The sequence below is a fragment of the Myxocyprinus asiaticus genome, chromosome 4 (assembly GCF_019703515.2).
Source record: "Myxocyprinus asiaticus isolate MX2 ecotype Aquarium Trade chromosome 4, UBuf_Myxa_2, whole genome shotgun sequence".
NCBI lineage: Eukaryota > Metazoa > Chordata > Actinopteri > Cypriniformes > Catostomidae > Myxocyprinus > Myxocyprinus asiaticus.
The window spans coordinates 41,984,037-42,007,249 of record NC_059347.1 but is presented as its reverse complement, the minus strand read 5'-3'; the positions used below and the strand labels follow the sequence as shown (position 1 = coordinate 42,007,249).

The 23,213-nt window shown below is 36.5% G+C and overlaps 1 protein-coding gene and 1 pseudogene across 1 annotated transcript in view; both read right to left on the bottom strand.

The window, feature by feature from the left end:
• LOC127432413 (vacuolar protein sorting-associated protein 37B-like) overlaps nt 1-16,059 on the bottom strand; it is a 30,801-nt gene extending 14,742 nt beyond the window's left edge. Inside the window, exons 1-2 of the mRNA XM_051683465.1 lie at nt 15,884-16,059; nt 5,322-5,493 (exon numbers count right to left, since the gene is read on the bottom strand). Of these exons, the coding sequence (XP_051539425.1) occupies nt 5,322-5,493; nt 15,884-15,988 (277 nt within the window). The 5' untranslated portion in view covers nt 15,989-16,059. The remainder of the gene's footprint in view (nt 1-5,321; nt 5,494-15,883) is intronic.
• A 2,343-nt stretch (nt 16,060-18,402) lies between these two features.
• Nucleotides 18,403-23,213, bottom strand: LOC127439761 (ABC-type oligopeptide transporter ABCB9-like; annotated as a pseudogene).

Below are 23,213 nucleotides of genomic sequence, written 5' to 3'. Positions count from 1 at the left end.
CAACACAGAAATATATCAAATAAAATTAATAAAATTATAGTGGATGCTAAAACATGTTTTCAAAACTTTCTAGACTTTTTAACTCAATCCTCTTTATTTTCCCAATCTGCATAAAATAAAATGATGTTATTTTCATATGCGTCAAAGATTTCTAAGGTAAAGCCCCATATAATAATCAATAACTGTTCTCAGCCACAAGGCATCCTAATGTTAAATATGTTACACTTGTATAATAATAATAAAAAATAAATAAAAAAATAAACAATTATATATATATATATATATATATATATATATATATATATATATATATATATATATGTCTCACAAATGTACTCACGAATGTAAACACGAATATTGTTGATTAATCTTTTAATATTCCTTAAGTAGATAAACTTTAGTAAATGTCAAAAATACAGCCCTGGAAATAATTAGCTCAATTGGTTATAATCCTTATTATAAATAAATAAATAAATAAAATAATTGATAAATAAATAAATACATTTATGCAAGTTTATAGATCTCATGCAATCATTCATTTCTCTTAGCCCACCCACCCAAAAGTTTCTGGCTATGCTATTGGTAGACAGTATATACAGTATCTTCCACACAGTATACAGTACACTAGTTTCCCATTGTGAACATAGCCACTGTCCTTATCAGAAACTTCCTGGACACCAAGACACTGCTGTCTATCAATCCCCAGCCCAGCTTCCTCTGTGCTCTATGCAAGTGTGAGAGAGAGGAGGGAAGGGTGGGAAAATACTGCATGGGTTTGTTTGTGTGGGCACATCTTCCATCCACATCTCCAAGCCGTTTTTGACACTGCTCAAGGCACAAAGCCATACTGTTACTCCACAATGCCCAGAAGAACAGCAGATCAGCTCAATAACAGCAGAATCAGACTGGGTTGGTAGTGGTGGTGGGTTAATGTACACACAGGAACCTCTCCACACAATTTAGCCTGAAGACTGGGCTTTTATTTATCTGGGTCAAGTGAACAGCTGACTGCCCAGTTGTGCTGGCAAACCCTGTCCAGATGCACTGATGCTACTGCTGCTGCTGCTGCTACTCCTGCTGCTTAGAGCCAGTAAATCCTTATCTGGGACAGATAACCACCCAGCCTAGGAAAGTGGGTAACCTATTTTCTCCACAGCCGCTACCTCTCTCTTTTTTTTCCTTTTGTATACAGATGAAAATTTGTCATTTGTTTATTTTCTCTACACCAAAAATACAGGGAAGAGACCTCAAGGAGACAAAGGTTGAAAGAAGAGAGGGGTAAATAAACTTAGAAGTTTCAAGTCAATTCATTTTTATTTGTATAGAGTTTTTCACAACACACATTGTTTCAAAGGAACTTTACAAAAAATCATGCTTTAACAGAAAATGAAACTGTAATATCTATAGTCTTAGAGTTATCATTGTATAGTTTGATTAAATATGATTGTAAATTCTGTATAAAAATAAATAATAAATAAACAACTGTATTTAGAACCCCAGTAAGCAAGCCAAAGGTGACAGTGGCAAGAAACAGAACTCCATAAGATGTTTGTTAATGGAGAAAAATAACCTTGGGAGAAACCAGGCTCACTGTGGGGGCCAGTTCCCCTCTGGCTAACCAGCATGAATATAATGCCAATATTAGTTATTTATGTGCAGTGCAAGTCATGGTTTAAAATTAGTAAGTGTTAAGGGCCAGTGTTTATACAAAGATTTTGTATGAACTGTAAGATTAATGACTAATGTCTTTGAAGTCCATCCTGGATTAACTGCAAAAGATGCACTGTCCTTGTTAGTTTGCTGATGAAGGCTTTTGTTGGCAATTAACTGATAGTCTATGTATTCGATTTTAAGAGTGTAGTCCATCATTAGACCAAGGTGATGCAGGCAGAGATCAGTGAGGTGCATCGCAGTTCAACCGGCAGTACATTCCTTTGTTGTCTATCCTGCAGTGGCATATGAAGTATCCCATGTCTTATGGTTGGAATTGGCATTAGTTCATCCCCTGAAGTCCATCTTAATAGACTAAAGTGATGTCTGGCTGTTACCAGCTGCATTTAGTCATCATCACTCAGAGACACGTAGCAGTGGAGTCCGACACCAAGCAGGAACAGAGCTGGATCTGGCCGGCTCTGGTAACCTCAGGACTCTGGTAACCTCGTTACACAGTGGAAGATGCATCCCAATAGAATTTGTATTTTATTTTTCTAACAATATTCAATATACATTCAATATCTATGCATTTACTTTGAAAAAACAGAGGAAACAATGCACCAATATAATAATACACAGCAATATTAGAAAAAAAGTATTTACCTACATCCATATTTGTAAGTAAAAATAAACATAATATTTACCTCTATATATCTGTCTTTAACTACATATTTTTTTACTGAAGAAACATTTATACAGTTGAAGTCAGAAGTTTACATACACTTAGGTTGAAGTCATTAAAACTCATTTTTTAACCACCAAAAACTATAGTTTTGGTAAGTCGTTTAGGACATCTACTTTGTGCATGACATGAGAAATTTTTCCAACAATTATTTACAGACAGATTGTTTCATTTTTAATTGACTATATCACAATTCCAGTGAGTCAGAAGTTTACATTCACTAAGTTAACTGTGACTTAAAGCAGCTTGGAAAATTGGAAAGTGATGTCAAGCAATTAGCCATTTAGCTTCTGATAGGCTAATTGGAGTCAATTGGTGGTGTACCTGTGGATGGCCTCCCTTCAAACTAAGTGCCTCTTTGTTTGACATCATGGGAAATACAAAAGAAATCAGCTAAGACCTCAGAAAAAAAATTGTGGACCTCCACAAGTTTGGTATATCTTTGGGAGCAATTTCCAAATGCCTGAAGGTACCATCTTCATCTGTACAAACAATAGTACATAAGTATAAACACCATGGAACCACACTGCCATCATACCGCTTAGGAAGAAGACGCATTCAGTCTCATAGAGATGAACGTAGTTTGGTGCAAAAAGTGCAAATCAATCTCAGAACAACAGCAAAGGACCTCGTGACTATGCTGGAGGAAACAGGTAGAGTCCTATATCGACATAACCTGAAAGGCTGCTCAGCAAGGAAGAAGCCACTGCTCCAAAACAACCATAAAAAAGCCAGACTACAGTTTGTAAGTGCACATGGGGACAAAGATCTTACTTTTTAGAGAAATGTCCTCTTGTCTGATGAAACAAAACTTGAACTTTTTGGCCACAATGACCATCGTTATGTTTGGAGGAAAAAGGGTGAGGCTTGCAAGCCTAAGAACACCATCCCAACAGTGAAGCATGGGGGTGGAAGCATCATGTTGTGGGGGTGCTTTGCTGCAGGAGGGACTGATGCACTTCACAAAATAGATGGCATCATGAGGAAGGAAATTATGTGGATATATTGAAACAACATCTCAAGACATCAGCCAGGAAGTTAAAGACCCGTTCACAAATGGGTCTTCCAAATGGGCAATGATCCCAAGCATACCTCCAAAGTTGTGGCAAAATGGCTTAAGGACAACAAAGTCAAGGTATTGGAGTGGCCATCACAAAGCCCTGACCTCAATCCGACAGAACATTTGTGGGCAGAACTGAAAAAGCATGTTCGAGCAAGGAGGCCTACAAACCTGACTCAGTTACACCAGTTCTGTCTGGAAGAATGGGCCAAAATTCCAGCAAATTATTGTGAGAAGCTTGTGGAAGGCTACCCATAATGTTTGACCCAAGTTAAACAATTTTAAGGCAATGCTACCAAAAACTAACAAAGTGTATGTAAACTTCTGAACCACTGGGAATGTCATGAAAGAAATAAAAGCTGAAATAAATCATTCTCTCTACTATTATTCTGACATTTCACATTCTTAAAATAAAGTAGTGATCCTAACTGGCCTAAGACAGGTAATGTTTTCTACAATTAAATGTCAGGAATTGTGAAAAATGGAGTTTAAATGTATTTGGCTAAGGTGTATGTAAACATCTGACTTCAACTGTATATATATATATATATATATATATATATATATATATATATATATATATATATATATATACATATAACGGCACACAAAGACTTTCAAGAACATTTCCAAGTGATGACTCAAACAGATCGTTGAATCAAAGTAAAAAAACTCTGTAAAATCAGCTTATTTAAATAATCTGACAAAGCAATAAATCCGCATTTACATGACATTTGAAATAATCACGTTATACTCTGCTTTTGACGTCAATCTGTGAAGAAGCATGCGCTCAACACTTGCGCACATTGGATGAGCCAGTAAGAACGCCGGTTAATGTGTTTACATGTCATGCGAAATCGGTGTAATGGGCAAAAATCTACCTGTGTTGACCGGTTTATTCATAAGCCGTTTATGGCCTTTACAGCGATAAAGGAACGTGGTTTATTGCGTTTACATGACCTTGCATTATCGGTGCAAGAACATGCATGTAAATGCGCAATGTTGTGTCATTTTTTATCTTCAGCAAAATCATCGCAAAAAAATCATGAATGTTTAATATAATCACCCAGCCTTACAGTATACCACAGATTAAATATTATTTCCAGCACAGAGCAGGGGAGACAGCCAGGCTTCGAAAGTGTACTTCAAGTTCCTGTATACACCACAAGTCAAAAGCAAAGTCAGATGACACTGAGTGTACAGAGGGTAAAATGAAACGCATGTTAGTATGCTGTTTGGAATCAGCTTCCAGGCAACCACTGCGTCACAAAGAGTAATCAATGACAGCGTTTTATTCATGATACCAGCACACACACACACACACACAGTGTTAAAGGGTGTGGAGACATACTGAATACTGTTCACTGTTCTCTTACTGTCACAGATCCTTCTCAGCTGAGACATGGTCATCTGCTATTGTCTAGTTCTGCCTTCTACTTCCATGAGGAAGAAAAATATAGGAAGAAGTATGTGACAGACTGAAACCTTGGTTGTATAAGGTTTCTTCAAAATGATGTGCAAAACTAGAAAAACTGTCCCTTCAGGAGTTATCTTACAGCTGGAACAGATGACTAAGTCAATATGTACACATGCCTCAATAATATCATGTGTTAAATCCTAGAGGAGCAGTTCACAGATTTACTTCCTATCCACCGCAGTTTCCCGGCCTCTTGAAATAACATATGGAACAGTACCACAGCGCATAAATAAATTACATCCACACACAACACACAACCACACAGAGGGTGTGTGATTAAGAGTGTAGTTATATAAGTGTGAGGGGCATATGGTACACAGAAAGACCCATGAGGAACAGAAAAAGAGAAAAAGAAACTACTTGTAACCATTTTCCCCCCAATATTTTACCTAGATTGGACTTGCGCAGCTGACAGGCTTCAAAGTGCTCCTGTAGGCACCGGTAGTGTTTGGTTAGCTCATTTTTTTGGTGGTCTAGTCTGGGCTGGAGTTGAAGGTTCTGCTCAGCCAGAAGCCGGTTACTAGCCAGTGTTGTCATCTTATTCTGTTGTAGTCCTTTAATCTGAGGACACACAACAAAGAACATGTTACCTCTCAAAACAAAGATGTGTGTATATATAAATACAGATTTAAATAGACAATCAAACATGAAAGAAAGAGAAAAAACAAGAAAGAAAGAGAATAAGTGTTTACTATATATACACTGCATTCATGCCTTCAGAGTGAAAAAAAAAAAAAGAACGTGGCAATGTCACTGTAGTCTGCAACAAGAGTACATATTTTCACTTTAACAGTACATAAATCTCTCACAGCATCAGGCTACAGATAAGAGTGAACTTTCAGGAACATCGAGACAGCCGTAACGATGGCATGCGGTCAGCCACTTAGTGGAAAGTGAAGGTAAATACATTATGTAACCCATGTCATTTACATTGCTCACTCTCAGAACTATGACAGAACAGCAAATGTTTGTGGGGCCAAATCGAGACTTTCCACACATCAAAACTTCTAGGTTTTTATTTCTGGGATCTGATTTCAAAGATTAAATGATCACCAGGAAATTATGGTAAGAAGTGACTGTACACACAGCCAACAACACAATAATAGGTGCTGGATTTAAGCATGTAGTGTCACAACGAATTAAAGACCCCGTTTCCACCAGGTATTAAGATGCGTTTTTGGTGATCGTATCACATGTGGTCAGCGCTAAATACAGGTCTAAACGGGGTCTAAAACGCTTTGTGATCAGATCACAAAAACCACATACGAATGTGGTCAAAAACGCATCTGAACACATCACATTTAAGGTGTAAATGCTAATCCGTCCTGTTTGCGTCCCGGCAGCAGCGAAGCCCCTCCTCTCCCCTGTCTATCAACCACTGCGCTAAAACAAGAATGTAAACTTTGCTGGTTACGAGCAGTTTAAAAGGAAATAACCGTCCGATCAGAAAATTTTAAAAAGCAGATACATGCACAAGCATGAGAACATCACGGATCTTCTTCAGTGTGTTTGAAATCAACATGCAGGGACACTTAAGAGAAGAACGAACATCTGCTCAGGTTAATCCAACTAATCCACTAAAATAATGGACAATTCTACTCGAAATGTTGCATTTGTGCTTGGATTAAATTTCAGCTGCATCTGGGAGAAATAGTGCGCCATTTTGTTTCATGCTTCCTTTGTCTTTTCTGACTTTGTTGTGCTTTAATGTCAGCAGTAACACACCAACAGTGATTGATGTATGTCTTCATGAAACAGAGTCCCTCCCCTCCAAATCCGTTAAAAAGGAGGTTAGGATTAGGTCACAGGAGACGCATTAATGTGACCAGGTGTAAACAGTGATGTGTCTCACCTGACCACATGTGAGATCATTTCAAATTTTGACTGAGCAGATATAAAAAATCAGAAATAAATGTAATACAATTCTTGCAAAAGGCGTGTTAACAGACTATTTAGAGGCATGAATGCAACACAATAATTTATCTTAACTATGTATTGAAATAACAATTCTATACATTGTCATATGAACAATCAGTCAGTAACTGCACTGCCTAAAGGCTCACAAGCCTCAAGTACAACATTACAGAACACATTTTGTTCATCAGTAAGATTAAGTCAGTAAATGCCCTGACTAATGTATGGCTAAGTGTTTTTGATTTACTAAAAAGAGCCAGCTCAAAAGAGTAATTCATTCATGAACCAGAATACACTGGTCAATGGTCACGCTGTCTGTTTTTGATTCAGTAAAAAAAAAAAAAAAACAGCTCATAAAGACCCAGGTATACTTCAATGTTCTGCGTTCCGGATCAGATCGCGTTCGGTCAAAAGGCATTACCTTTCAAAGTTTAAGGCGGTAGAAGTTCTTCTACTTTCTTCATTCAGGGGTAAAAAGAAGTTCTAAACAGCCGAGCAACGGTATGCTGTTTCCGAACATTCAGATACCCGCCACACCGATGTGGGAGGCATTTAAAAATGTGTTATCAATGACTTTATGCCTCATTCCAAGCAGATTTCACATGAGGTCAGTAAAAGAAGCTGTTTTAACCATTCAATGATGATTTAAAGTAATAAATATGCAGTAGAAAATGTTTCATTTGTCTTGTTTACATTATAAATTCATGACGCTAATGCGCTAACATGCTACACGCGGCCATAATATGCGCCAGTTACACTCTGTTATTGTAATTTATTATGACACTGATACCATTGCGAAGATGAGTGTATAAAAGTGTTAATGTGTAGAACAAAGATAAAATAATGATGCTAGAGGCATATCTTACTTTAGACAGATGTGTGAATGGCTTTTGCTACAGATGGCACATGAGTGAATGGGCACTTGAGAGTATTTACATTTATGCATTTGGCAGATGCTTTTATCCAAAGCGACTTACAGTGCACTTATTACAGGGACAATCCCCCTGGAGCAACCTGGAGTTAAGTGCCTTGCTCAAGGACACAATGGTGGTGGCTGTGGAGATTGAACCAACAACCTTTTGCTTATCTGTTCAGTGCTTTAGTCCACTACACCACCACCACACCACTTCTATTTGAGAAGATTTGATTCCTTTCGAATGAAAAATCCTGAAAAATCGAATGATCGTACAGATGTAGGTACATTTGCACCAGCTCGCTAATAACTCTGTACATCAATGTGTTCATGTTGACTGATTTTGACTCACTGAACAACGTAAACAAAATTAACCATCGGCCTCAAGGTAGGTGGAGCTCCAGGTCACACCTACCGATAACTGGACTAATAGCAGTAAAAAATGTGTTTAGCAGCCGATAAGAATTTTTCCTAAAAGTTCACCCTAGCAAGCTGTTATGAACCACCGAAACGAATGCAAAACACCTTCTTTTTGGCCAGATTTCATACTAAATGACGTCACACCCGTTCGTTCTTCGATTTCGTAGGAATTATATCAAGGCCTTTACTCTTTTGACCGCGAGTGAATACGTACATGTTCAATGCATGCACACTATTACTGTGCTGATGACGAAATATGCATTGTGCATACTCTGCACGTTCCAATCAGCAATGTAGACAATTGAAGTATACTTTGGCCTTAAGAGTAATTTATGCGGAATCTGACTACACTGGTAGCACTGTTTTGCACTACAAATTCAGCAGATGGGCAACACTGCCTCTGAATTACCCTGCAGGAAATGCTGTCAGAGTATCTTAGTACAGTGTTCCGACAGCATCGGTGAAAAATTGTACGTTCGGGTTCTGTTAACAGAACCAAAAGTCATGAAAAGCATACGGTTTAAGTTTTTATTTTTATTTAACCTGTTCTGAACAAGAACCAGTTCTCGATTCCCAACCCTAATCTACTACAAGTTATGGCCAATGGAGAGACAACATACAATTGCTATCAAAATGACTGAGAACACTTACCTGAAACATTTATTGACTGTTATAAAAGTTCAAAGTATGCACACAAATGACTGACTTTGGGGGTTGAATACTTCTGACATGACATTTGTAGAGAGAATTGGGTTTGTTTTTATTTTAAATTTGAATAAATTGAACTCTTTGTTCTCAAAACCACTCAAATGAATATTAAAAACTTACTTTGACTGTTTACTGAGGCTTTAGATCATTCATACACCAAGAATGTCTTTCTGGTCAGAAGGGTTGAATAATTTTGATTGCAATTGTATATTAGACTTGTACTAGACATAGTCCAGTACAGCACTATATAGTTTGCATGCATCTTGGAATTGGAAACGGTTAACTCTTGGGTGTGTTTTCAAGGAAAGACGTTGTTCAGTCATATTCAGTAGAATATCTTGGCAGAGAGTAGACAATTTCTCCGAGCCATAAGCCACTTTTAATAGTCCTGTTCAGATGTTCATTAAAAGGAAGAAGCTGACTAAAAAACAGATAAGAAAACCTACGTTAAACCTACAAATTAAGACTTTCTAGGTAAGTCAGAGACAAAAATGGGATGTGATGCTTTGTGACAAACCTAATTATTGTCTCTAAGCCTATGAAAGAGACTTACCATTGAGAATCAGTCAAGAGGCTTAAATTTAGTTGTGCACAAATTGATTTGACTCAGTTGGCCACTGATACAGTATGTAGGTCACCGCACCTTAAGCCTCTCCCTGAACCAGGTGATCATAATATACTCACTACAGCATCACCACATGCAGAGCTTTGCTGCCCAAAATAAATTATTCTTCATCACCAGAGAGGTCAATGCCAAAAGATTCCGGCTGTGCATTCAAAACACAGAGTCATGCATAACATCTTCATAAACTGAACTGTATGCTATTTCAAGCGCCTTACAAAAACAGATTTAATTGCAACCAGCCATCCATTGTGACTCATCAACCTTTGACGATAAGGAACATTTAATAGTTTTTAACTGTCATGCCTCCTCCCATTTATGTCACACTACAAGTATGCAAGCAGAGGTCAACCAATAGTGGATTTTACTGATACCAATAACTAAGTTGGGCAGTACCTGCCGATAGCCAATTAATCAACTGATAGTTTTTAAAACTGATCCTGAATGAAAAAATAACACTCAAAGTAAAATAGTGCTGAACTTTATTACAAAATTAAACAGTACTGACTGAACCATGAAAATGTATTGTACTTTTTTAAATGAAATAAATATATAAATTGTAATATATATGAACTAATATTCGAATTTTCAGTCAGCTAACTTTTTAAATTGACATTGTTTCTTTTGTCCACAAGAGGGAGCAATAAATACATAAAACATTTAGCACCGTTATATTATTGCATAGAACATTCCTATCCTGGCTGTTAAACAAAAAGAGCATTTCATTTTCAACTAATGTGCATAAAATACATAAATAAATTTTTTTAGTCAGTCCATATTCTCAAATGTTAAGTTAAAAGTAAAATGAGGGGGGAAAACACTTCAATAGACAGTTCACATGGTGTTACACTTGCACTGATTCCTACTACGCCAGACTCAAGCTTCATAATAACAGTGAAACACCACATTGTTTTTTACTCAGTACAGTTGTATGTAGAGTAGCAATATTCACAGATAGCATTCGACTCGGTGGTGTAGCGGCTCAGACTATGAGCACAGGTCAGTGGCTGTTCAAACAAACGGAACACAACAGACTGGAACTGAACGCGAGGATCTCAAGACAGACACGCATTTCCAAGTTGAACATCTTTCATGAAAAAGCATTTAAACTCATGCTAAATCTGAGAAATGCTTATAAGAGAGCAAGACGCAACAGCTAAAGACCTCCACCAACTGTAAGGGGCTGTTCACACTGAACGTTTTTGCAACCATCCATTTGTTTTTCTATGTAAATGCGCACTAGACGAACATCTTTGTTTCCCTTTGTTTTTGTTTATTCAGCATCTCATGCAGGAGCGCTGTTTTTAGATGATTAATTAAAAATAACTTTAAAAGCATCTTGAGACACCTGCTTTCTGTTCAACTGTATTTGTTGCGCTGTGTCTAGCCTTTTTTAGCGCAAGAATGTGATCGATCTGAAGTCATCGTATTACAGTGAGGATAATTTTTTTTTATTGAAATCAGATGCGTTTCTGATATGTTTATAAGTTTCTCTTGGCTGCATGAAGATATTAATTTACTCTCTCACGTCACTAGCTTTAAATTTGCAACTAACAAATGCATAAATGTGACCAGCTGGATATAAACTAATGCAAATAGATGATATTTGATGGTAACAATCGTGACATTTAAATATTTTTGTCACATTGTTCTAACCGCTTGAGGTTAGCTTTAATGTTAGTGTCCTCTCAGCCTTGTCGGCAAACATACTGCTGTTCTCTACTAATGCAGCATCTAGTCAACAAATGAATTACTTTATAATGATATGACAATGTGTACTGCAGTGTATGTATACATACCTTTTAGTTGTTGATGTTTTAAATCCGCATCTGAAGTGTTCCGCTCCACGCAGAGTATAGTCTCACGTGTCAAAACAAACACCACAAGGCATCAGTGAAGAGATCTCATACTGTATAACGACAGCGGACCCTTCCCAGCCGCTCCAGCACCGGATGCAACAGGGAAAAACTATCGGTGTGGATTTTTGCCCGATAACCGATAGTTCCAGAAATCGGTTGACCTCTATATGCAAGCATTCATGTTATTCTAGACTTTTACAGTGTGTGCCAGGAAGGCCATCCCATTGCAGCAGTATCACCAAGTGTTGGCAAAAGTAGCATGGGATGTGGATGTCAGACTATTAAACTTGATAAACTGAGCTATAGCTCAGTGTTTCCCAACCTTTTTGTTGGTTTGTTGTAGTAGTTGTTGTTTTAGATGGGGACAGACAATATTAAGGCAAATTCTCTTTTTAATACAGCAACCCTTGCTTGTGAGATGCAAATCATTGTTTTACACTGATTCCATAAGGCCAGTCCTCTTCAAGTCTGACTTAGTCACACACTGTACGATTCTGGCCACGATTCTGCCGTCTGAGACAAATTTCAGGAATCCTAAAGGATTTCGTCGTAGGGCAAAATTGGCAATCTTACAAAGTTTAGTGTGACATACTCACCGAGGGCCGATTAATAGTCTTTGCAATGACCTTTAGCCTCAGACGAAATTCTGGCAGTGTCAGAAATTTAGCATTGCGTTCGTATAGTGTGACTGCTATACGATGGCTAGATGAGAAAGTCTGCTCCTCTCTCGCACCCCAATTCACTGTGTTCAGAGAAAACTGCTGAGTATGCTACTTCACTGTAAAATCGAATTAGCTGACCTTACTTAGATTTTTCAAGGCAATCAGTTTGCATGCTTTTTCTAAGTAAGCATACTTATTTGGCTCAAATAAACTGAACCTAATTTTTTAAGTAACATTAAATAGTTACAAGTAAGCTTAACTCATCTATGATTAAAGTATCGTTGTTTTGATTTAATTATTTAAATTGGGTTATAACATGTCTTATATAGTATAAGGGAAATGATGACAAGACTCTAGGTTAGCCATATGGCACATTGGACTCTACTCAGTACTTCTTAGTGCACATAAATCTGCACTTTTGTAAAGTACAATTGAGTAAAGAAGAATGGCTTAAACTTAACAGGCTCCAAGTTCACCAGAGGTAACACTAATCACCCTCATAGTGACTTCACATAAATCTCAATTATCAACCAGCTACAACAAAACAACAACAATAGTCATAAGAATTAAAATGAAATACATTTTTAAATAAAATATGTTACCTTGATGTAACCAAACATACATAATTTATTCAAGTGCAAGTGTTTATGAGTATTGCACACAGCAATTTTGTACTTGATAATTTTGAGTTAGTAGTACTCAAAGCCAAAGTTTAAAGAACTTATGTATTTGAGTTCTGATTCCAAAATGTGACATTTCAAGTATTGTTTAATTAGGACAACTTGATTGTTTTTATTAATGACAACTTTAGGATTTAGAGAGTAACGGTAACATAATTAAAACTAGTAAGAATAGTAAAAACTTAAGATTAAGTTGAGTAAACTTTTTTTTATCATTTGAGTAATACTATTAGTATTTACAATGTTGGAAAGAAACCTGTTCTGTGTCTGCACCAACATTTGTGCCCAGTTATCACTCTACTCTAGTTCTTTCAATGCTTTTTCTTCTTTTAATTTTAGATAAAAAGTTATAATTAATAAATAAGCAGAAAATACTTGGAGAAAAGTGTAACACTTCAGCAATATGAAAGCATTATTCCCCGAATTAAATACAGAGCTTACAAAACGAAAATAAAGAAATGATTGCATTTTTTAACACGTTTTTTGCATTTTCTTTACAACTTTATTTTAATTACTATTTTACTTTTAATAAATGTAATTTAAGCATCAGTAAACTTCTTTAGTCAAGATTCACACCAATCCAATTTCATTAAAAAAAACTTTGAACAATTTATATTGGTATGTATATATGAGGCGTTTTAATGAAAATCAGCAGATACAATTGGATACAATATTACAAATCTATGTCATGTTTGTGCATTATCCATAGGGAATTTGCAAGTGTGATATATTAGCCTGCATGAATTTTTCGAAATTTTGTGTGGCCTATAGATTACTAATCTAAAAGAGAAGAAAGATGTACTATAACACACCTTTTTTGTTTTCCCATATGTGAAACCAGAATTTTGTCATTTTCGTGTCACACGTCTATTTATTTCCACGATGAATATTTGCTTGTGGAAGCTAATTATTACTTTAGGCTACCTCCCAGACTACCGTTCATTCTCAACATCTGTAATTTTCTGTATTTGTGATCAGGCTTATTATTATAGGCCTATTTGACACAATCCATTTTTCTTTTTATATGCTATGCTCCAGTGATGGAGTGGTATTGGACCAATGGAAATGCTGATGTCCTGACTTTCAATATAAAATAAAACAAATGCTCCTCCAGACAAATCTCGCCATTTCACTTCTATTCCTCAACGCTCACGGTCACTGATCGGGACGATTGGGACCACAGTCGGCTACAATGTGTAACATACATAACATCGCACAGTGTACCATGGTAATCTCAATGCGTTCATATCATACAGTCTGACAAGTAACAATCTTAAAGGACAGCAAAAATCCAACAGTTTAGCGGGCTTTTGGATAGGTCTGTTCAACACGCAACACTCAAAGAGCCTTATAAAGACATGCAGACTGATATCTGACAGTCCACAAGTATTATATACCCGTTCATTCAGGTGGCAGGTAATGCAATGTTCTATAACATATCAAATGTTCCCATATTTAGCTTGCAGCACACCAAGCAAAAAAACATACTCATGTCTGTCAGATACATTAGTGCAAGCCAGGATTTTTCAGAAAAACAGTAAGAGTAATCTAGTAGTATGTCATTCTGAACTCAGCTGAGGTCAGCATCTTTCCATCAATTTGGAGGTTAAGTCAACTCAAAGGTGTGAACACATAACCTGAATGTCATCTAATCACAACTGGGCAAACTTTGAACTTAAACAGTAAGTCAGAGCTTTTAGTGATACTGCATGATTTGGCAATGTTGGCTCAGAGATGCATTTCATGGTTTTGCCTTAGCAATTAAGACTGACATGCAAATTCCAATAATATTTTTTTTTTTTACAAAATCCTAGGATAATAGCATACAGTTAAAACAGTGCAGATTTTGGGAGAATTGAAACATCCACCACTTGCGTGTTGGTTTATTAAATATTTTGGCTAATTTGATGATTCTTTCAGCTACCAACAAGACTGTAGCACCCTCAGCTCCATTTAACACATTTGACTATGTTAAAATCCCTTCTGCTGAATTCTGCAGATTTTCCTATACAATTTGCACTGAAAATATTGTGGGGGGGGGGGGGGGCAGTCAGATTCTGTCTGGCCAGTATATCACCATACATATAAATACACAAGGAACAATGTAACTTAAAAACAATTAAAATATGTATATTTAGGTGGGGTGAGAGAGAGAGAGAGAGAGCGAGAGCGAGAGAGAGAGAGAGAGAGAGAGAGACTATGGCAAACCAGTTCTTTTTGTTTCTTAAAGTAAGATACTCAATTCAATGACATGTGGTTCATCCATGACATGACGACGTTAACAAAAATTTAGAAAACAGACAAGACTAATAAAACACACTAACATGTTAGTGGCTATCCTTATGAGGACATGTCCACAGACATAATGATTTTTATACTGCACGAACTATAGATTCTATCCCCTAACCCTACACCTAAACCTAACCCTCACAAAAAACTTTCTGCATTTCTATATTTTCAAAAAAACATCGTTTAGTATGTTTTTTAAGCGATGTGATTTATGGGGACACTAGAAATGTCCTCATAAATCACATTTATAGCATAATACCCTTGTAATTACCAGTTTGTAAGCTAAAAAAAACCTGCCCACACACACACACAACTAACGTGTGAACAATTCCAGTTGGAATAAGTCAGTTATGCTAGAAAAATACAAATGAGAATCACGAGAAAATGGCATTGTCACTCGGAAGTGAAACACAAAGAACTGGGACCCCACGGGGGAAATTAATATTCTTAACTCGTAACAGGTAAATGGTTGGTTGACCACATGATAAATATAATACTTACTTTCCACATATGATCAATATAAATACATGTAAACATAATATAATGGACGAAATATTTCCAACTATTTTGCGTCAGTAAAAAGTCGCTTTGTCCTGATGGAAGATATGTTGTTTAACGGATGATATCACAGTACTTTCAGACGCAGTGAGAGACGTCAAAAACAAACTAACTAAAGTCACTCGAAAAGCGCTGACATTTAAAACTCCCACTGTAAATACATGATAATAGTGGGAAATACAAGACAAGATCTTAAAAACATACATGGCCTATGAAGCAGACTCTGTTTATAAATTAAAATGGTGCTGTTTCCAATCTGTATCAACACGGTAACTTCTCGACGCTGTTCTCAAAATAAAAAAGAAAGAAAAAGAAAAGAAACTTACCTCCTCCGTTTCGTTGATAATTGTGTTGAGCTTCTCTTCATCTTCGAGCAGTTCGTTTAACTGGGTTAAGGAGTAAGAGCTCAACTTGTTACCAAAGCCAGCCATGTCTGTCTGGCACAGCAGTGTCTATCACACTCCGGACACAGCGGAACGCGGTCAGCCGGAGTTGGAATGAACAATGCTTTTTTTCAACTACCGGAAGACGGCAGGAGAACGTGCGTGACGTCAGCCGTTACAATTTTTCATTTTATTGTATGTAATACACGAGAACCAGAGGGGTTGAATGTGCTTGATTTTAGGACATAAAATATTGAGTTAAAAGTTACATTTATTAAGGACTATTAGTTGCAGAGATAAAATATGGTATATTTAGCGGAATCTCATATTTGGAATGGTTGGTGGGATTGATTTTCTACTGAAATGCGAATTTGGCTTTGAACACATCCCAGTTAAATAAGCACATTTTCATAGGCAAGCCCTATTATCTTGGCTACTTATATATATATATATATGTATAAAAAAAAATCTCCCCATCGATGCCTTATTTGGAACAATAGAGATATCAAATAGGCCAACAAGAATAAATCTTTGTTTATTAAAAAGTTGTTTGACAATGGTTTAATCCAACTATTTAAAGATGATGGTCAAATGTTCTACTATTAAGAATTCCTTCAAACATATGTCATTCCAGTGACGGTTAAAGACTATGCAATGGTTTTTGATTCAGTTCCAAGCGGTCTCATGAGATTAATACAAGGAAATTGTGGGGGACTGGGTATCTGACTACCACCCCTAGAGTTGCAAGGTCGAATCAAGGGTGTGCTGAGTGACTACAGCCAGGTCTCCTGAGCAACCAAATTGGCCCGGTTGCTAGGGAGGGTAGAGTTACATGGAGTAACCTCCTCATTGTTGCTATTAGTGTTTCTCGCTCTCAATTGGGCACGTGGTAAGTTGTGCATGGATCGCGGAGAGTAGCATGAGTCTCCACATGCTGTGTGTCTCCGTGATGTCATGCACAATGAGCCACATGATAAGATGCGTGGACTGACTATCTCAGAAGCGGAGGCAACTGAGACTTTTCCTCCGCCACATGGATTGAGGTGAGTAACCGCACCACCACGAGGACCTATAAGTAGTGGGAATTGGGCATTCCAAATTGGGGAGAAATTATAAAAATTAAAAAATACAAGGAAATGGTACCTATGGCATGAAACAGAACTTTGAGTTTGAAATTTAATTACATGTTTGTTGCATTAAAGACAACCCTGTTACATTTGGAGCAGGGCTGTAGCTAGTGGGGTGAAAGGTGGAAATGATTCTAGGGGCCCACAGTTCCAGGGGGGCTCCACAATCAATTCTAAACTGTATTTTTTTAATAGGAAAGGGGCCCAGAGCAATATACAGTCAGGGGGCAAAGAATACCTTGCTACGGCCCTGATTAGGAGTATGTGCATAGAAATTTCAATCCTTGGTGCTAAAATGATTTGGAATTCTAGAAATTACTGTATTGATTGGAAAGCGGTATGGAATGTCACCCGAAAGTATTGTGTTACCAATAAAGTAAGAGAAGTTTCCTTTAAAATAATTCCTCTTATATATCCTGTAAGCCATGTGCTTCTAAAATGTAAGGCTGATATTGATGGAAAATGTGTGTTTTGTAATATGTCAGAAGAAGCTAAATGTCATTTGTTTTATGAGTGAATTTATACCAAATTGTTTTGGATTGGATTGGGAATATTTATTTTACAGATTAACAGACAGGAGAATTTATCTGTGTTGTAAAGATATTTAATTTTTGATTAAAACACAAGTTTCAAGGAAATGTGTCTTATGAATTTACTTATTTATGGAAAATATTATATACACAAATGTAAATGGGCAAAAGAAAACCCCAATTTTGCACTCTTTGTGACAGAAGTGAGGCTTCATTTAAAAACTTTGAAAAACGTGAAGAATCATAAAGCAAAGAAGACTCTAAAGATCTGTAAAGCTTTGTCAGTTGTTTAATTTTAATTTACTTTATACCCCTTACGTACATTGTTTTGTTGCACTTATATTAACTATGTTTGACTCTTTACTATCCAATGTGAGGTATATGCTGTATGTGTGATTTACAGATGAAATAAACACTGGGGGAAAAATGCTGTTAATAATAATAAAAAAAAATTTTATTTGGATAAAAATAAATTTGATTGCATAAAAATGATAAAAAAAAATTTGATAACTTTTTTATTATTATTATTTAAACAGAACTAAATTCAAAATCAAAGTTGGTTTGCAAACACGTTTCAATGGCACAACTGTGTTAATGATTGTAGTTTGTATATTTAAATGTTGTTTACTGAATTTATTCAGTGTAGATCAAGACACCATGTTTTTCTTAAGAGACAGGTAATTGCACATCAATTCACTTTATTTCCTTAAGTTTTATAGTATGATCAAATTATTTCAGATATTCACTTTAGGTGCAAACATTTGTACAGTACATCAAGTATTTCAAGTGTTTATTGCATAAATCTTTATCCAAAGTAGTTTCCCAGTCTAGTAAACACACTTGGCATGCACACTTTAATATATCTTAAGACACCATTAAAAATATGTATCTTAAGACACCATAAAAAATTCAATTTAGAGTTAAGGTCTTCACACCAAAAATCAACTGGAGCACATATCAACCCTTTCTCAGTGTCACTACAGTCCTCTTCACTCTCCTTATCTTCTTCAGCTTCCAGGGTGGGGCTGGGGGTGGGTTGTGATCCTCCGCCTCTACCTCAGTGCCCAGAATCTGCACCAGCTTGCAGTAGAGGCCTCCTCTGGCCATGAGTTTAGCATGAGGGCCCTGCTCCACCTTAAAGCATTTGTCAATCACTAGGATGTTGTTTGCTCTCTCCACTGTGCTCAGCCTGTGAGCTATCACTAAGACTGTGCTCAGAGCCTGCTGAAACTGAAACAAATCATTGACACAAATTATGTTGAATGTGAGACTGAAAAATGATATTAGATGTAATGTTAAATTATAAAAGGTTACTTTAGCCCTGGCCTGTCAGTGAAATGGTCATGTCTCACAATGCATTCACTCTCTGAATCCAGTGCACATGTGGCTTCGTCCAAAATGAGAATGCGAGGGTTTCTGATGATAGCTCGGGCAATAGCAACTCTCTGCTTTTGTCCTCCAGACAGCTGAGTACCCTTCTCCCCAACCCCTATAACAGAGGACAGAGCAGCAGGATAAATTATGATATGTTTCATCAAACTCTGGTGCAAAACAGACAAATGAAAAAGAAATACAGCATAAAATGCTGATAACTGCAGGTTGAACAATAAATGATTTTACTGAAACGTTAACTAAGGTAGTGGGAAAGGCCGATAACCAATTAATCGGCTGATAGTTTTTCAAATTGATTTATATAATAAAAATGTTCTTACTCTTTCCTTACTATGATGGGCACAGACACCGCGGCTACAAGAGTCCAAAATGAATAAAATCCCAGATGCAGATTATTGTTCAACCAAAATCCCAATAATAACCAGATAAATCTAAGATTTGGTGCATAACGCAGGATTTTTAGGTATAAACAAGCCAGAAATACACCAGGGACTCTTATTTTGAAATGATGGAGACTTGACCGTGTTGAAATGCTCTATATTAAGTATTAACAAAATTAAGCTTTTCATAGCCTATATATAAGCAGATTAAGGGTTTTGAATATGCATATTTCACCAGATGAGGTTTAATAAGTAATAAGGTTTATTATTATTCATAATATGTGAAATTGGATATATGATGTGCAGTATGTGTTGATGGGGCACATTTCCATAAAGTCACATTTATTTATTTATTTATTAATTTATTTTGCATGCCCTCGCTTCAATTCAGAACATTTGATTATCTAATAAAACACATTTCTTCCCATTGTTTGAACTGCTTGAAGCGGTAGCAGTGCGAGGCGGAGGGCGTGTGCACTTAAAGTGCCACTCTAGGCAGATTATAGCGAAACAGGTTCAGATGTGAAACAGACTGGACTATTTGTATAACCAATAGTGGACTATTTTTATAACCAATAGCTTCCAATAGCCAAAAACTAATAGTTTTAAAAGCGACTATCGGTACCGATTAATCGGCAAAACCGATAAATAGATCTACAATCATGGAGAGCAAATCAAACAAGTATAAATGAGGAGTTTAAATATCTACTGTTATTATTGTAGCAATGTAGAAGGTATTCAAAAGTGATTTAGGAGAGTTAGAAAAAATAAATATAATAAAAATGGAGTTGGAGTGAGCTCTAACAAAGTTTTAGTACACACGTTAAAAATGATTCTTCACACATAACATATACAAAATACCACTGTATTGTACAGTTAACAACTACAGAGAAATTAACTCACCAGAGTCATAGCCTTTGGAGAGGCCAGATATAAAGTCATGTGCATTGGCATTAATCGCAGTTCTGATGACTACCTCCATGGGAGCTTCAGGCAAACCACAGGAGATATTCATCTGAACAGTTCGGGCAAACCTACTGGTGCCACCTATAACAAAACAAAGCACTTAGATCTCTGATTTACTTGTTGTTAGGCCAAGTCACCCATTTACATTATCAGCAAATACTGACCTCCTATGGTAATAGAAGGCACTGCAAGCTGCAGATTCAACCAATATAACTTCTAAAATTGTGTTTACATTCTAAAGAAAAATATACTTATGCAAAATACAGTATGAGAGATTAAGTCCTGTAAAAATCACACCTTAGAGTGATAATACTTGTGCTGCTAGGTGTTCACAGGTCTGCCATCCACTAGCACTTGGCCTTGCTGAGGGTCATAGAATTTTTCCAGCAAACACACACATGAGCTTTTTCCACCACCAGAGGGCCCTACTATTGCAGTTATTCGCCCTGGGCGAAGACTGAAGGATACATTCTGGGAACAAATTGTGGGTTTAGTTTCTTTCTCACATCTAGGAAATGTGTTATTGATTCACTGATGCATCAACATAAAAGTAAAACAAGTGAATTACATAGCATTCAGCATATTTCATGGAAAGCAACGTGCAGTACACTAATTACAAGGGTAGTCCTGCCTAGCAACTTGTGTTTGAGACTTAAAGGGATAGTTCACCCAAAAATGAAAATTATCTCATGATTTACTCACCCTCATGCCATCCCATATATGTATGACTTTCTGTCATCAACTGAACTCAAATTAAGTTTTTCTAGAAGAATTTCTCAGCTCTGTAGGTCCATACAATTCAAGTGAATTTGTCCCAAAAGGAGATGTGTGGGTAACACTTTACAATCAGGTTTCATTTGTTAATATTAGTTAACAACGTTAGTTAACATGAACTAACAATGAACAATACCTGTTAAGCATTTATTAACTTTAGTTAATGTTAATTTCAACATATACTAATAAATATTTAAAATCAGAAGTTGTATTTGTTAACGTTAGTTAATGCACTATGAACTAACATGAACTAACAATGAACAACTGTATTTTTATTAACTAACATTAACAAAGATTAATACACGCTGTAAAAAAAATGTGTTATGTGTTTGTTCATGATACCTAATGCATTAACTAATGTTAACGGATGGAACCTTATTGCAAAGTGTTACAAGTGTGTTTAATGGAATCTCTAAACTAATGCCTATAAAATAAATTAATGAGATACATTAAAACCTAATGGCTCACCTGACCAAAGCCAACATGGTTAGAGTAATCACTGGCTTGGCAAAAGTATCCATGCTTTTATGTAATACAATGCCATCAATTGCTTGTCCCTTGTAATAAGGTATAAAGGCTTCATCTAGGGAAGAAAAATCAAACATTTACACTCTGAGGAACACTGTAGGATACAATTCTGTTAAACTACCTCATGTGGTTGTTGTGCAACATGCCATTCACAACCAGTGCAATCACAGCACACTACTGCACAACACTGCAATTATGTGCAATTTAACAGTCCTACAGGTTTTAAATATCACTTTAAAAAAGGTAGAAAACCACAAGCTCTCTTGTGAATATGATTAAAATGTCTTTATCATTTGATACAGTAAATATTGTTGAACATTTGGCAAATTATGATCTGTCTCATTAGAAAAACAATGAATATATACAGTATACTATATATATATATATATATATATATATATATAACATTTTATTCTATCACCATATATACAAAAAACATTTTTTTTAAATAATTTTCAGATTCACGCATTTCAATTTCATAACACATTCCATCCAATTGAATATATATATATATAAGATTACTCAATTCAGTTTTGTTATGAAACTGAAATGCTTAAATCTTAAAAATAGGCTACAATGTTTCTTTAATGTAAACTTGTTGATGGTTGATCTTTCTAGAGCAAATTAGGCAGTTTCATTAGAATTAAATGCTTTACTAATTAAACATTTATCACATGTTATCTATCAGCATCTAAAACTCTAAAAAAAATCTGTTCCAGTTCCACTCTCAATGACTAGGCCCATTTTATAGATATTTAAATAAAACATTTAATTTTGTTATGAATGAATGCTGGGTCCACATTGGCAAGTTTTACTGTTTGAAACAAATGAGAGATTAAGGTAACAGGCAATTAATTATGAATTGTTTAGCTAATATGTTACATTTGTTGAATATTCAAATCATATCATAACTGCAAGAGGCTGTTGAGAAACCCTCCCCCCCCCCCCCACTTACCCACAGCAGAGAGGAGAAGAAAGAAGAACACAATGGACAGCAAAGCAGAATCCTTCTTACAGTACAACAACAAACGGCCAACTGCGGCCCTTCAATGGTCCTTCCTTGTTTTTCTGCTTTTCTCACTAGACTCATCTTCCGTCACAATGACATCCATCAACCTCTCCGTCTCCTCACAATCCTCCCTGTCAGCAGCATTGGGAATCTGTGCCAGCAGCTTCCATAATGTCATGGTGCTAATGGCTGCTATGCAAGTCCAGGAAAACAAACTTAGGCACCAGGGGTCATACATTAGAGCTTTCTCCTCAGAAAGCCTCAAGAACTTGGCCAGAGCATAAGTCATATTGGAAAGGCAGATGAGAGCAACCAGTGTACTCAGGTTTGATACCCTCCATGGGCCACCACTCCTGTTACAGAACACCCCAATGGAGGCACCATAAAGAAAAGTGGCCCTGATGAGAACTGTTCCCCACAAGTCTAGTGTTGAGTGTTTTATGTCAAAGTCCTCTATTTCATCTGCAAATATATCAAGACTTGATCCATGGACATACAAGACTGTGGTGACCACAGTATCCACAACATTGAAAACCAGGTGAAACTGACAATCACCACAACCCTCAT